This window comes from Salminus brasiliensis, chromosome 10 (assembly GCF_030463535.1).
Source record: "Salminus brasiliensis chromosome 10, fSalBra1.hap2, whole genome shotgun sequence".
In the NCBI taxonomy this organism is placed as follows: Eukaryota; Metazoa; Chordata; class Actinopteri; order Characiformes; family Bryconidae; genus Salminus; species Salminus brasiliensis.
This window is the reverse complement of record NC_132887.1, coordinates 19,302,591-19,319,360: the sequence shown is the minus strand read 5'-3', so window position 1 is coordinate 19,319,360 and position 16,770 is coordinate 19,302,591. Positions and strand designations below refer to the sequence as shown.

The following is a 16,770-nucleotide window of genomic DNA, read 5'->3' as shown; positions in this document are numbered from 1 at the left end:
TTGTCTCATTAATGATACACTATATGCTTGTGGACACCCCTTTTAATGGATGCATTAAGCTATTTAAAGTTGCACCCATTGCTGGCACAGATGTGCAAATGCTTACACACACACACATATACACAGCTTGTCTAGTATCTAGCCTGCAGGGGTATAAAGCCTTCCAGCACTGAGCTGTGGAGCAGTGAAACTGTGTTCTCTGGAATGATGGTGGTACATCCAATACTTTGGGGATGAGCTAGGGAGTTACGAATGAGGTGGAATGATGATCATCCAACATCCTGACCTGACTAATGCTCTTGTCAAAGCCTTTCCTGGACAGAAACAGTTACCTCCAACAAACGCAGAATAAACTCTTCTTACTATCCTCGATTTCATAAGAAACAATAAATGAGTATGTGTCCCAATACTTTTGCCCACTTTTCAGTGTTCATTAAAGTAGGACTGAACTAAGTGTGTGTGTTTTTGTGTATAAGGTTGTGCACTCCGTACCCATGAGGAATGCTCCTTCATCTGATGCTGGTTGCTGTGGGGACCACTGGCATGGCCACGCCAGAAGCAGTTCTGGCAAAGCTGGTAGCCGTGGCACTGCTGGCACCGGTAGCGAAAACCCATCATGCTCTCACTCCGGCAGTATGAGCACTCCACCGGATGGAAGACTGGTGCAGAGTGAAGAGAGACAGACATGTCATTAGACTGTGTTCACGTGCAGCAAGAACTGTTTTTTGGTTCTGATGTAAAATAACTGGTTTCTATGATGTAGACTTATCCAAGTAACCATAACAACACAGCACTCTGAGATGAACCAACTAGTAAGCTGAACAGGTGAGATGTATCAGGTTCTTTTTAGTCTATACAGTCATGTGAAAAAGTTAGGACACCCCATGAAACCTTTCTCTTTTTGAATAGTTAAAAAAATATGTTGATCTTCACTTGAACAATAATTGGGAGATAGAGGTAATGTAACGAGACACTTTTAAATTATTTGTAAAGATAATTACTATGAATGTAAATTTCATTGTAAGATGTTTATTACACATTTATTACTAATTAAAATTCCTAAAATTCAAATCAGGCTGAGATGATTTGAACATTTTCGGGAGGATTTTGAGAAGCCTGTCTTATTTAAACCTCAGACATTTTGTTTGGTTTGCTCTTGATTGTTGAAGTGAGTGGGATCACTTTGGCCAGATCCAAAGAGCTCTCTGACGGCTTCAGAAAGTAGGCTGTAGAGGCAGATATATATAGCTTAAAAAGACAACTTTTTAACAGAAACAACTGCCAACATGGCCAGGTCAGGCCATCCTAGCAAGTTCAGCCCAAATCAGACTGCAAAGATGAGTAACAGGTCTCCAACAATCCCAAAATGTTTTCAAAGTAACACCAGGGCAAGACTCCAGGTTCATCTGTCCAGGGCACATTGTTCCAGACGTCCTGGTCTTAGTCTAGGTGTTCTCTGGCAAACTTTAGTCTTGCCTTGATGTTTCTTTCATGGCAAGGGTATCCTCCTTTCTCATTTCCCATGAAAACCATACCTGCCCAGTCTCGTTCTGATGGTAGATGCTGCACTTTGGCATTAATTCTGACAAGACCTACCTGGGATTGTTGGAGACTTGCAGTCTGCTCTTGGGCTGAACTTGCTAGGATGGCCTGAGCTGGCCATGTTGGCAGTTGTTTCACTTGTTTATCATAAGTGATTTCTAATTGTTGTGAGATCTTTATTTAATCTTTATTTAATCTTTTTTTATCTAATTTAGAACAGTGTTGTAATTATCTGTAGCTGATGTGGAGCACCTGATTTTAATTTTAGGCTTTTTTTTTATCAACCATTTTCTTCACAATTTGGACCGCCAATTACCCAACCTGTACATACACAAGAGGAAACCAGACAGTTACGTAAGTGAAAACAGGGTTTTCTAGGTTTGGACAGTGGGTTAACTGTGACTGTCCCTGCACTGTAATTGCACACTACCGCGATGTATTTTCAAGTTTAGCAAAGATGCACTAAGCATACATGTAAGAATCTGACCAGGGTGTGTTCAACGTATTGTGTAGTGTGGCCATTGCTCACTGTGCTTTTACATGAACCGTCAGACACCTAACTGACACCTTATTGGTGCACTTGAGTCCTCAGTTGCACATGGACAGAAGATCTGCTGTGTTTGTTGTTAATGTTGTTAGACTCATTACAGTACACAACAGGAATAGGTAAAGATTCTTGCCATTTCTTCTTCTGAAAGAATTTAAAACTCATGCTAATGTCTCTAACCGTGGGTTTTCAGTTAAGTGTGGGTTTTAATGGACATGGCCAGGACATGTCTGGACATCTACTACAAGCTTTCAGCGGCCGCCTTTCAGAAAAGCATAAGCATCCAGTTCCGCTGCGTTCAACCAAAAGGTGGAAATGTTTAATAAAATAAGCCGTCTTCCACTTATCATAACATATATCACAGCGTTGGTGCTGCGTCGTTGCACTTAGTTGACTTTGCAATGGCCTCTTACCCAACACTACCTCAGATACAAGTGAGGATCTGTCAAACTGCATGTGTTCGTTTACAGCTGTCTACTCAGATGTGAGCAAAAAATGCAGAGCCTGGACATCACAGAAGTGCACACTTGTGCTGTCTATGCGGACTTGGAAGAGGTCTGCAGGGCTTATGCTCCCTTTCGGGACAGAGCTAAAACCTTAACTGTGAACTTTGAAATGGCCTGTATGCTTCCCTGTTGCTGAGAGTACATGGTAATGACAGCATTCTGCTCTGTGGAATTCAGAGAAAAGAGACAAGAGGAAAAAGAGGAAACCGTGGAATCAGATGAACGTCTATATGCTAAATGTCTCCTCAGAGATCAGGAACAGCTTGTTCTGTTTACAAGGCTTTTGTTTACATGACATTTCTTAATTAGCATCACAGAAGAAGAGAAAGATGGAAAGATGGAGCAGATTAATGTAATTTCATTGTGGAATCTGTCCTCAGATTGTTTATCGCACAGATTAGTGAACATGTAGGAAATGGTAGGTAAGGTGAATATATTGAGTTGGACACTTTCAGACATGCTACATTCTCTCTGCCACACTCATGTTTTCTTTGTCCTGGAAAACTTTTAAAGTTTAAGTGGAGCATTTCATTTCTTTTTTTTTTTTTATATAATTTTGCTTGTCAACCTTTTTTGTTATTTTTCCCAATTCAGTACTGCCAATTAACCCACCTGTCCATAGCTCCCCCTAGCACTTGCAATGTTCCCAAAACTAAGAGGGTAAGGACATAACAAATGACTCCCCCGAGACACACAGAGCCTCCGCCTCTTCTTGAACTGCCGCCGATGTGGCATTGCCAGGGAGCCATCATGCTTGGAGGAAAGCGCCAGGTCCCCAGCTTGGCCGCATCAGCTAACAGACGCCTGTGCCAGCCAATGTTGCTCCAAGAGTGATGAGGGGACCATCTACCTACCCAGAGAGAACATGACCAATTGTGCTCTCTCTGACTCCGAATGCTGATGGCAAAGCGGCATGGCAGGAAATGTAATTTCTACCACAGCTTTTCCATGGGACACTGGCACAGCGTGGTCCAACTGAAATTGTATTTAATTTTATACCCAAAATGATCCTCGTATGACATATGTCTTGCATATGACATGCTATTTCGCTCATCTTTGATTTTCTGTCACGAAACCCTACCACCTTAATACTTGTTTATAGATTAAATTTCTTAATTGAAATTACCGAAGTGTATATGAGAAAAAAAGGGAAAAAATTAATAAAAGGTAAACTGTAGCATTGAATTTTTATATATAGAGGCTAAAATACAGCCTCCACACAGTGGGGTTAGTCATAAAAGTGTATAATCTAATCTAATCAAGAGGAACTACATAAATATATATATATAAATAAAAAAGTTTGGGATTCAGATTCATCAGAAACATGTAAAAGATGACAAGTTGGACGGAGTTCGAGAAGGCACAACTTGCCATGTTCTCTCCGGGTGGGTAGATGGCGCTTTCTCCCCTTGTCACTCCTAAAGCAAGGCTGGCCAGCACAGGTGTCTGTTAGTTGGGGCAGTGGAGCTGGGGACCCGGCACTTTCCTCCGAGCTACCCAGTGATGCCGCATCGGCAGCAGTTTGAAAAGGGTGGTGTTGGGAGCATTGCTAGTGCTAGGGGGAGCTACGAAGGGGTGGGTTTATTGATAGTATCAAATTGGGGAAAAAGGAAAAAAAAAAAAATAATTCAACAAACTAATGTATACAAAAAATGTTCAATGTTCAAATAATCATATTAATGTGGATGCAGATACTTTTCTTAGTGTCTTTACGTTGGAAGTGTCAGGCCCTTGTTATCACGCCTTCCCCCGGGGCGATCCCGAGCCGCCGCCCACAGGCCCATATAAAGACTTCCTGTTCATTTGTGTTGTTGCTCGTTGCTCATGAGTTGCACCTGGGACTGGGAGTATTTAAGGACCTCCACTACGGCCACTCGAGGCCGTGAATTGAACCTCATTGAATCCTTGGATCTCCAGGGATCTCCTTGACTCCCCACGCGTTGGTGGCGTGTTTAGGTTGGCAAGAGTTTAAGAGGCAAGTGTGTTGTGTTCGCCTCCTGCTCATGCTCCTAGGCGACCCCGGTTTTAGGCTTACTCAGGTTTGGCTTGCCTCATTTTCTAGTTCACCCCCCTCGTTATTCTCTCGTTCAGCTCCCTGCTCCTCCCAGTCCCAGGTTTATGTTCGCCATCTTGTTTGCCATGTTCTGTTGTGTTCTTTGTTTTGACCCTTAGTTGCTGCCCTTTGTTTACTCTCAGTGCCTGGTTTATGTTTTTGTTACGTTTAATACGCATAATAAGGTTACTTTTGGGCTTGTCAAGTCTGTTTAGCGCCTGTTGCCTGCTATATGTGTAAGTTTGCACACATTTTGCTTGCTGCTGAATTGTTCGCAAACAAGTTACTGACTGAAATAATGTTTGTTTACATGTGTAGCATCTGAATGTTTTAAATAATTGCCTCACTCCCCTCTACACATGAAAACATGGAGGATCAAGCTTAAGCTTCCCACTGTTACATTCACTGTAATTCTCTAAACATATTTATGTCCTCTGGTCTTTAGTGGGTTTAGGGCCCTCGTAAGAGCCTATCTGCCCTCGTAAGAGCCTATCTGGGGCCGTATGTTCAAAAGCAGCAGGCGGCTAGTAAACAAGCCGGCCTGGTGCTGCGCTCTCAGCACGTACCGTTCTCTACATTGGCCAGTCGGTGCATGAGAGGTAGCCAAACGAGGCACTGCGGGGGAGGGTCCGCCATCATCACGTCCAGGAAGGTGTTCAGCAATATCTTCTTCTGGCAAAGAACAGGTGAGAGACGCTCAACCAGTGATTGGTGGGTTAGATCGCTAACTAGAAGGGTGAAAAGGAAATGGGGAGAGCGCTCACCTGCTGAGGGAAACACGTCCTCACTGAGTGCTCCGTGTAGCCAAACGAGGGGCCCTCGAACACGGCCGTGGGAAGCTTCAGGACTTCCCTTAGGAACTGGTCAAACTTAGCAAACACCATCGTCCCACTGGAGTCCGAAATCTGAGAGAAGATATCTGAGAGGAGGGGGAGAAAGGTACAGGATCTGTGTTTACCCCGAAAGGTTTTAAGATTTATAGGAACATCAGTGGAAGGACATCCTTAAAATTAAACAGCACCGCTGTGTGTTCATTTAATGTAACTACAGAGAGGCGGCACTGGAAGGACTGGGCTAGAAATGTATGAAAACTAAAAGAATATAATATGTTTTTATTCACTTAATTGATCAAACAGATTACTTTATTAAACTAACCTTTCAGCTTAAAGGCTAGGATGAGGTATGACATTTAATTTCACAGGGAGTAATATTTTGAAATGCTACAAATGGCTGCATTCATGAAAATACACAAGAGGGCAGCAAAGTGTAACTAACATGCTTTACACCCAACAGAGAATCCATAATAATGAATTTCATGCGCTTGTATTGAACAGATCCAGTTCTAAAAAGGTGCTTAAATGATGGTATTTTGAAAGTGAAGAAATTATTACATCGCAATAACCTAATCTATCCAAAACTGGCAGTTTTACAGGAGTAGGAAAAAAAAACCTTAACTTTCATATGAAGTCAATGTAAAACGTTTTAGTACTTGTAATTTTGCAGCATTTCTATTGGTCCATTTTCACGATATTTGGGCAGAATGTAAGGAAAAGCTGCCAGATTCAAATAATATCATTGACAGCAATGACATGCTAAATACCTATTACTACCATAATAAACGAAATGTGGTGCTGGAATTGCCACCTGCTTGATGATATCACTGGCATGATGCTATCAACCTCACAACCCATATATGTATATGTATGTATTACTTACATCGTAATTTGTCAACTATCTTCCCACCACACATGGTCGACAGCATTGATTTCATGGAAAAAACGGTAAGCTTTCCGTGGCCCTCACTGCAACACAAACACAAGTGTACATTACAGCCTCCTGATGCAGATAGTCATTGGGATGTTTTTTTTTACTCTTGGAGTCACTTGAGCCTGCAGTCTTGAATGACCATGAGTGCAGAACCCCATTTAACAAAGTAAACTAGTCCAGAACTGAGCTCAGTCTGTTCTGTGAAATTGGCTCGCAGACTTTTAAGTTGTCGTGTGAAAATAGGGGAGCTAATTTGGCATGTTTTCCACTGTTAGGAGAATAATAGACTGGCTGACGTGGAGACAGTGTGAGAGCAGTGTGAGAGCAGTGTGAGAGCAGTGTGAGAGCAGTGTGGGAGCAGTGTGGGAGAACTGTGCTGAATACAGATTAGTTAAAAAGGGGAGCCTCCAAAGATTCCCCAACACTAAAGCTTCTCTTTTATATAAGAATCCTTAGTACTTAAACCAGGGGTGCACCGCTTAAGTCCTAGAAAGCCACCACATTTGAGTGACTTCACTGCTGCAAAACACACACTAATCCCAGTAATTAACTGATGAGGTGAATTCTCAATTAATTATCAGGATTAGTAGGTGTGATTTGATACACGTTTATGACCCTCCAGCCTGCCTGACTACTGGACGAGAGATGTATCTTAAGTTATAAAGAAAATCTTTGAAAGGCACTATTTGTTATTTATTATTGTTATTATTAATAATATTATTATTAATAATAATAACAATATTAGGTGACAAGTGAACAGTTAATATAAGTATAATTTAGAAATGTACACGATTTGGACAAAATTTGGACTACTGGATTACTACTTGGATTACTGTCCAGTGAAGGCATTGCTGTGAGGATTTGATTGCATTTAGCAACAAGAGCACTAATGAGGTCTGGATGTTGGATGATCATCAACCCACATCATCCCTAACTCCCCAACCTAACTCCCAAAAGTACTGGATGGAGCTCCATCATTCCAGAAAGCACAGTTCCACTGCTCCACAGCTCAATGCTGGGGGCTTTATACCCCTTTATCCCACGCCAGGCATCAGGCATGGTGCCAATGGGTTCAGGTTTATCTGCTCCAGAGGGTTCTATTCTATTGGCAGTATTTCTCTACAGGGACTAGACATACTGTGTGTATGCATTTGCACATCTGTGTCAGCAATGGGTGCAACTTACAGTAGCTGAATGTACCCATTAAAAGCAGTGTCCACAAATATAGTGCTTGTGTTGTGTTACATTTCCAAAAGAAATTATTTACTTTTTCTTCCTCCTTCCACCAGCTGAGATGTCTCTCTTTATTATGTTATTATTATTATCAGTTCAGTGCATTTTTCCCACTAAAACATCCAGGGCTGTTTTCCCAGACATGGCTTAGGCTAGGTCTTGGACTAAATTGCGGTGCCACTGGTGAATCACCATTGATAATTCTTTTTAGGCTAACATTAGGATTAATCTGGGTTTGGGAAACCAGCATCTAATCAAATTTGGGTTAAATGAAGCTGGCCCCTAAGCAGGCATCTGGGTATTTTTACAAACATGGCGTTTCTCTGGGTGTTTCTCTGCGAAACTCTGTGAAAATTGCGAAAACTCTGACATCACAATGTTAACCTGCACGTAATGGTTTACTCTTTCATTACACTGTGACAAAACGTCTTGATCTGAAATTTGGACAAAGCTACAAAAACTCCACTTTCCTGCCTGATCAGGAGTTGTGTGGGTGATTCAGCAACAACGTGGGGGAAAAAAACACTGTGGTAGATTCTGTTATCCAGGTTTTGAGTCTGTGTGTGAGACTGAGTTATGGAGACCTGCTGTTCGCACTGTATTTAGGTCGGCTTTGGCCGCTACACTTGGCATCATTTGTGAAATCTTAGCACCTCCTGCGCTTGTGCTCTCACTTTAGAATCGTTGCTGGGGATTGTACAGAACACACTACGTTTTTAAAAAATGTATAATGTAGCGTTTTTACCTTAAAATAACAGCTTGCAAATCATTGCGATTCTCCAATGACCTGTAGTAGGGAGAATGGCGTCGCTGTAGTTGTTATTCTGGGCTTGACACGCTGCTAACTGCACTATGTAACACTGGTAAGACTGGCAGGACAACACACGAGAATTGCGTAACGCTCTGTAACCTCGTATTTGTGTAAAATCCTGTAGCATTAATCTACCATGTCAGTCCACATGCTTCTCTCACTTTCAGTCACGATTCTGTATCTCTTAGCTTGTCCAGAAAAAATATTCTAAAGGGGTGGCATAAAGTGCTAATTACTTACTGTAGGAACAAGTACAGGAACAAGACATTCCAAATCTCCATACTGCTGCTTTAAATCATTTACATTTACAAGTACTGTAAGTACACTTTTGAATTAAAATTAGTTTCTCTTTATTCCTCCCATTATTATTATTATCATCATTATTATGAAGCTGGAGAAGCAGAAGAAGTGGTGATCTTGAGCTTTTCCATGTACTTGCATCACAACCACTCTGAGAATTTCTGCTCTCAAGCTGCGCTCATTGTAAAACATAATTACACTTTAAAGCAACACTATGGAAAATTGACATGTACTGCTCCTGGGCTCCTCCTACAGTCGGTAAGTGTATTTCACACTTTGAGCCACCACTCAAAAACATGCATTTCTGGACGAGATGAGATATACCAAACCGTCACAGAAAGTGAGATAATCATGTGGACTTAGGCAGTAGTGTAATATTACAGGATTTCACACAAATATGACTCGGGTTGCACAGCGTTGTGCAGTTCTCACAAGCATTGTCCTGTCCACTTTACCAGAGGTCCATACTGCAGTTAGCAGCGTGCTGAGCCTGGATTAGCAATGACGGCGCCACTATTCTCCCTTTTACAAGTCAGTGGAGGCTCACAATGATTTTGCAGCTGTTACTTTAGGGTAAAAATGTTCCATAATGATGCTTTAAAAAGACACAGTAAAGTGCATTGCAAAGTAGACCATAACATTTAAATGTCTGAATTTTGAATTATTTAGTAATTAGCAGTGTGCCCTGTGTTAGAATGGACAAAAATACTAAAGATGTGTTGTAAAAAGAGTCGGTCCTCACCTGTCGTAGGTAGCCACCATAAAGTTGAGCAGCAGGCCGATGGACTGCTCCACGTTAATCTGGTGGGTGGTGGGCAGGCGCTTGTTCAGCTGGTAGAAGATGGAGGAGAGGATGGTTTCAAGTCGCGACACGTTGATCTCAGCATTATGGTCCAGCGTGCTGAGCCCGTTATCGCGGAACGCCTCAATCATGTTCCACACGTCCACCAGGTGAACTGCGAGAGGGGAACACAGAGATAAGAACCAAGGAGCGAGTGTGTGTTTGTCGTGCACATCGGGACAAAATCTTATATTTTAGTGAGACAAAACTCATCCAGGCACAATTACTAGAGAAACAGAAAGATGTGAGCCTGACTCACGATTGCATCTTTTCTGAACAAATCTCAGCTTGCACGCCGTTCTGTACGTCGACAGCCGGATAACATCAAAGTTTTGAGCTCCTGGTGAACAAAAAAAAAGAAAAAAAGAAAAAATGCAATATTCACCAGTTGTTTATGCAGGTCTTTTAGGTCTGCTGTCAGTCCTGATCAAAGTGAACATGAACCATTTCGAAGTCCAGGCATATGGAATTTGCATTTAACCATCAAACCATTCAATAATAGTTTAACACTGGCTTTACTTCACTGCTTTTGGCACCTGGCCAATATATTCCTCATTCATTTCTTCCCTTTAAATGACACAGATTTATACGGCCCTGTGGCAGTAGAGTGAGAAAAAGCTGGCATAGCCTCTGCCTCTGTGTGTGTGTGTCTGAGGGTGTGTGCATGTGCGTGTGGCCATGTGTAAACAAAGCCCTGTACAGTGTGTGTTTACTCACTCATTTCCATGAAGAGCTGCCTCTTCTCCACCGTGGCCTTGCTGCTCTTGCTGCCCTCCTCAATCATCCTGAACAGCACAAGCACACACATGATCACCAACACATCCCCTCTGCCACCATAAGCTCCAATCTTCCTGTTTTTCACTCTTTGACACATTATGAATCTGGCTGTTGTTCTAAACATTGTGTCAAAATTCCAAATGGAGGAATGGAGCCATAGAAATGCTCCAAAACGACTGAAATGTAATATTTTTACATTAACTTCCATTCAAAGTTATGAAGGTTTTTTTTTCCTTCTCCTGTAAATTTCCCAGATGCATGATTTTTCTCAGACAGCAACGATAAACACCGGGAATAAACTGAGTTGCTAAACAACAGGCTCAATTTATGGCTAATTTTGGTATGTTGGTCATTTTTCAACATTCAGAAAACCAAACACCGATTGGGCCTCATTCACCCATATCCTTCTTAAGAATTTTCCTCTGAACTGTCCTTACAGAACGTTTACATCAGATTCATGATGTGGTTTTATATCACAGAATTGTTCTCAGCTCTGATCTTATAATGATGGATCGCACTGTCCCTGTCTATTACACAAATCTCAAATAAGAAAACACTGGCGAATGTCAGAATCTTCATTAAACTGCGTAAGAAAAGCTTGCTAGGAAGGTCCACACTCTGGAGGCTGCGTTCAGGACAGCTTTGTGGTGGAGGATAAAGCCGAGCCCCCTGCCCCGTAGCTTGTAGTCAGCCTTGTAGGATAAGGGAGGAGATGGGGTGGAGGTGGATGTGAAGTTGTTCGTCACAAAGGTGAAGAGAAAAGGGGCGGGTATGTATGTGTGTATATATATATATATATATATATATACACACATACACAAGGGCCATCCCTCCATCCCTCCAAATCCACAGAAGACAAGCATCTTAGGCTTTTTTCTGTCCTGCACCAAAGTGGTGGAACGAACTTCCCCTGGGTGTCCGAACGGCAGAGTCACTTGCTGTCTGAAGATCCACCTCTTCAGAGAGTACTTGGGCGAATAGCAGAGTGTTCACCCTATTGACTTGTGTTTAGCAGTGTCTAAACTTATAGGTATCTTTGAATTTTAGCCTATCCAAACTAGCTGAGGTTATTCTTAAGTAAATAGCAAAGCACTTTTGTAAGTCGCTCTGGATAAGAGCGTCTGCTAAATGCCTTAAATGTAAATGTAAATGTAAATGTAAATGAGGGGACAGAGTTCTGGTGTGTGGTCCTTCATCCAAAATGAAGTTATGTCATATGGTGAGTGAGGCCCACTGACTCTAAACACACTTATAACAGAATCCAATAGGCAGACTATACGTCACTTTAAACCCCTCACATTTTGTGTTCCTCTGGAAATGGTTACATATTGTCAGTGTGTAAACCAAAACACACACGTCTCAGAAGTGGTAACTTTACAGGAGAAGTTAATGTTCATTTTTAATGTAAGTAAGGGATGATATGAGGACTTTAGCCGCTACAGCATTTCACCGGTAAAAGAAAAGAGTACAATAAGCTGCTACTCACCTGTCAGTTGGGCCGGATCTCAGCTAAAGAGAAGCAAAATCAGAAAGTTCCTGTGAAAAGAGAAATATTTAGAGCCAAAGTGGCAGAAGAAAAACATACGTCTGCCTCATATTAGCTGGTAATGCAGTGCTACCGAGGGTTTCATTAAGGTCAGCTATTCCGAATCTCTGGTCGTAACAAAAGAGCACTCGAGTTCCTGTCAAGTGTGTAAATGATGATTCCATCTGCCATTAGTTGGTGCAAAGGCAGCATCCTGTGGGCTGATGATACAAAGGCTGCTAAAAGGGCTGTTTATGATGATAGGCAGGAAGCACGTTGCAGACCTTCAGTCAGTGGGAAAAGCTCAGAGTCATGGACAAGCATTGGAAAGGGCCATGTCAAAACCCCATTCACAGTTTTTTCTTTTTTGGTAATGGTTATAGTGCTGGACAATACACCGATATTCATCATTATCATGATCAATTACATGATTAATGTTACATGATCACGAATTAATAAAATTATATATCTAATTAATTTTAATCCAATACAGAGAGAGCAGAATTAGCCCTGGTTAAGTGGATGTGGGGCAATGGAGTGTGTGAAATCATCATAAAAAATATTTGTACTGATTTTTTTTAATTTGTTGAAAGTATTTGTTGTATCGGCCATGCCCTCGTCCTTTTTTTATTGTCCACTCCAACTAAACAGATATCAGAACACGTGCATATCTTGACACACAACTAACATTTCTGCATGTTTCATGCTATATTTACAGTACTGTGCAAGAATTAGACCCAAAAAAGCTCATCATCTGGGCATGAAGTATTAATCTGCTCAGTGAAACACTAATATTAGATTCTATGTGCATCACCGTGCTTATTAAAGCATATCCAACTCTCTCCTCATGGGAGTGTAGTATTATTTATCGTTATCGTTCCGACACCTGGTTCGACAAATCAGTGCTTAACAATGTTAAACATTTTTTGAACACGTCCACACGCTGGCTGGGGGGCGTCCAGGAGAAACCTGAAACTGAAAAGCTTTGTTCTTCAACCTAGTTCACAAGATCTCAACTACTTTCTTCAACATGAGAAACTGGTGTTTCTTTTTTGCTGTATTTATGCTTACCTGCATCTGTCCTGATGTGACGTGGAGTTTTACAGTAAACTCTCTTACTGCTGAGAGACATGGTTTTTTACATAATGTGTAATAATAAGAAAGTGCCTCACACTTCTGCCCAATGCTGCCTGTCATTTCACCCACTCCTAGTTGGCTACTACATATAGTCTTTCTTCAATGATAGCAAACCTGATCACATATCACTGTAATATCGTGTATAATCACTATAGTATCGTACACTCCCAACAACACCTCAACCCTAATTGCTTTTCGGCCGCGCAGAGATTTTACATAGCTTTAAAAAATGATCATTTTTCAGATTTAACCGATATGAACTACTGCACTAAAATATCGGCATTTGTAAACCTACACAGCAAATCTGCAACTTTACTGAGCATGTCAATCCACCACTATTATAAGTAATAATATTAGTATATTAGTAAATATATGCTTACTGCCCAGATGAGGAGCTTTTACTCGAGTGTTTGCACATTTTACCGCATTTATATAATTACATATTCATTATTATTTATTATAATCATTAATAATACCTCTTTTCTAAGTGTGACTGTTAGATTTACTATGTAACACTAAAATAATAGCTGTAAACAAAGGACTAATCCAAGTAGATGTAGCCATCATTTCTTTCCCGTTTAAATGTTGATGTATCGGTGTTAGATATTGCCATCAGCCCAAAGTTCCCGTATCGCTGCACCCTTTATTAATTTATTAATAATTACGTCATTCTTATTATGATTATTATCGTCACTATTATTATTATTATTTTCTGCGGCACTGCCATCATCATCACCATCATCATCATCATCATCAGCAGCAGCAGCAGCAGCAGCAGCAGGACCACCGTTGTGTTTTTAATGGTCACTAACTCCGTGTCTGTGCTGTAATCCTCATTAGCGCCCTTCTCTTCAGTGCGTTTTACTACGGCTGTGGTCGTGAGCGCAGCGCCACTCCGCTCCTCCTCTTCCCAGCGAATGGAAAACTGTCTCCCAGCATTATGTCATGCGCTGCTCGTCCGCTGAGCTGAGCTGTGTATCACAGCCCGAGATCATTACACCATGACCGCTGCTGGGGCTCCTAATCACTGCCTGCGCCCTGAGCGCGCAGCGCTAATCTGTGCCCGGAGCCTGCGGTCAGCGGGCCTGCAGGAGGGACGCGCACCAGAGGCAGAGAGAGAGAGGAGGAGAGAGAGAGAGAGAGAGCCGCACCTCTCCGCGGTGTAACGGCACCACTAGCGTCGAACAGCAGCGGACAGGACCCTCCACATGCCCGAAAAAAAAAAAAAATTAATAAATAAATAAATCAAATAAATAAAACGCAGCCCCGCACGACCCAACACAAACCCAGCGAGTACACACGTCACTTGCGGCCATGTTGCACATTAAACCCCCCTCTGCCCGCTCGCCTCACCGACTGCAAACACACACAGGGATGAGAGGGTTCCGAGATAAATAATAAGCATTAATAAGCGAATCCTCCTAATGTGGATGCGGGAGAGACCGGAACCTCCATTCAGCCGATACCCCCCCCCTCTCCCCGTCCCCGTCCTGCGGTCCGCCGCCGCCGCCGCCGCCGATACGAGCGTGTGTAAAACAATCATCTGCAAACGGTCTTACCAGCGGGAAATCACGCAGGTTGCGCTACCATCATCAGCGCCTGATGATGAGAGAGGGCTAAATCGTCTCGGGTCCAGGAGAAGGAAGCACTCCTGGCATGTCACAACCTCCTCTCCGTCTCTCCCGGTCCTGTGTTTTAAAGCTGGTCGACCATAATCCGCCGTTTCTCCAGCATTTCGACGGCCTTGCCTTCCCCCATCATCGCGCTCCTCTCGAGGTTACCGTTCCGTTTGATTCGGTCTTACAGGAGCCGCAGTAGTCAGAAGTCGCCCACTGTGTGAGTGCAGCAGCGCTCCTGTGAGCTCCACTGAACACCAGAGGACAGCAGAGGACCGGCGGCGGGCGCGCGCACGCACGACCACAGCCGCGGCCACACGAACTCCTACCGAGATTTAGACGAACACAGTGCTAAAGAGCACACAGTGTGAACACGTTCACACACTGATACCAACCAACTGCATCTGCACACTGCTGTTCGCTGGTACGGTTTGTCTATTTGTGTTATTTCTGTCACTAAAGGGGGAACAATTCACGGCACGATATTCGCAAAAAATAGGAAAAAAGTGAATTAAAAATGATTCTTTGAACCGATTCTTTGAATTCGATTCGAGTCGATTAAAAAACGGTTGAATCGAATTTTTCCGAGGCGTTTTTGCTGCGTAAACGTCACGTCCGCTAAACGTTAAATAATATAAATGTGAAAGACGCGCCATATTATGAACTCTTCAAATTACGCTGATGTATTTGTGTTATTTCTGCCACTAAAGGAGGGCAAATTGACGGCACGATATTCACAAAAAATGTAGCGAAGTGAATTTAGAAAAACAAAAAACAAAAGAGTCGTTCTTTTGAACCGATTCTTTTCATTGAGTCGATTAAAAACGGTTGAATCGAAAAGTTGCAGTGTAAACGTCACGTCCGCTACATGTTGAACCATATAATATGGCGTGCTTCGTTTTATTATTATTATTTTTTATATTATTGTTATTATTATTATTATTATTATTATTACAATTATACAATAATAACAACAATACGTCATAAAACGAAGCACGCCATATCATGACCGCTTCAAATGATCAAATATTTAAGTTGTTCCTAGTACTCTCATACGATTTTTGGGAGGGGTTTGATGGTTGAATGGGTCTTGGAGAGATGGAGGTGTTTACACTGATATAACACCTGGCTCAGATGATGTGGTTTGAGTGATCGAATTTGTATCTGGTTTAAATGAGTCTCAGGTGTGTTTACACTTGCAGTTTAATGAGGCTTGGCCCTTTTTTCAGATATACTCCGGATACTCAAGACGCATGAAGTGAGCAGGTGTAAACGGGGTCATTATGTCGCCGCTACCACTAGAGGCTCCTCTGAAGCTCAGGTTGTTTCTTACACCGGAAGCGTTTCCCCCTTAATTCGGTTTGTTTTCACTCAAAAAAATGAAGTGCACCAAAGTGCATCACGACAAACCAAGAGTCCTGTCTGGGGTGCAATCTGACATGGAGCAGCAGCAGATTTTAGACTGTTTAGCTCAAAATTAGAAAGGCCTTTTCTCACCACAAACTAACTAAGCTTCGGAGTTTGTGTGGAGCTGGACTGAGACCACATCTTCTTGAGGGTCTTGGTCCGGGATGTTTTGGATCCGTGTCCGAGTGCAGTTACTGTGTTCACACCTGCCCAAACGAATCGCACTAAGAGTGAAGATGAAGTCCAGGCTAAAAAGTGCAGGTTTGAAAACACCCTCATACTCACTAAACCGACTGAAAGTGAACGGCCTACTCCCAATAGGAAATGCAGAGACTACCCTAAAACGCATCATCATGCCGACCCGACAGGGGGCGCTAACATCTCAGAAAGTTCGATCTTTTAGCATAAATCTTAAGCGCAGCACAAAATAAAATTACAAAAGTATTGGATGAAGCCACAGTTCCACTGCTCCACAGCTCAATGCTGGGGGGCTTTAGTTATTACTCCCCAGATTGGACCCAGTGATTACACTGATCTCCTTCCAGTCACCTGAAGAGGCACTCCTCTACGCCCATTACTCCACCCCATCTCCATCTGTTTGTCTAGAAAAACATGGTGGAAGCCGGTAAGCGCCCTGCATCTGCTTTGGGCACTATAATATGCTGGGCTGTCAAAAAAGTTCATGACGAGAGAAGAGAATTATTACAA

At 42.4% G+C, this 16,770-nt stretch overlaps 1 protein-coding gene across 13 annotated transcripts in view; it reads right to left on the bottom strand.

Annotated features, from left to right (window-relative positions):
• The window catches only part of dtnbb (dystrobrevin, beta b), a 58,605-nt gene extending 43,680 nt beyond the window's left edge, over positions 1 to 14,925 (bottom strand). For 11 of the 13 annotated variants that reach the window (XM_072689619.1, XM_072689625.1, XM_072689622.1 and 8 more), the window contains exons 1-9: positions 14,599 to 14,925; positions 11,864 to 11,913; positions 10,318 to 10,385; positions 9,860 to 9,940; positions 9,502 to 9,715; positions 6,365 to 6,450; positions 5,413 to 5,567; positions 5,215 to 5,320; positions 493 to 659 (exon numbers count right to left, since the gene is read on the bottom strand). In XM_072689619.1, coding sequence (XP_072545720.1) covers positions 493 to 659; positions 5,215 to 5,320; positions 5,413 to 5,567; positions 6,365 to 6,450; positions 9,502 to 9,715; positions 9,860 to 9,940; positions 10,318 to 10,384 — 876 coding nt within the window. In that variant the 5' untranslated portion in view covers position 10,385; positions 11,864 to 11,913; positions 14,599 to 14,925. Of the gene's footprint in view, positions 1 to 492; positions 660 to 5,214; positions 5,321 to 5,412; positions 5,568 to 6,364; positions 6,451 to 9,501; positions 9,716 to 9,859; positions 9,941 to 10,317; positions 10,386 to 11,863; positions 11,914 to 14,190; positions 14,296 to 14,598 lie in introns of those variants that run through there. The other 2 variants (XM_072689623.1, XM_072689620.1) reach the window with 2 other exon arrangements.
• Positions 14,926 to 16,770: the final 1,845 nt, after the last annotated feature.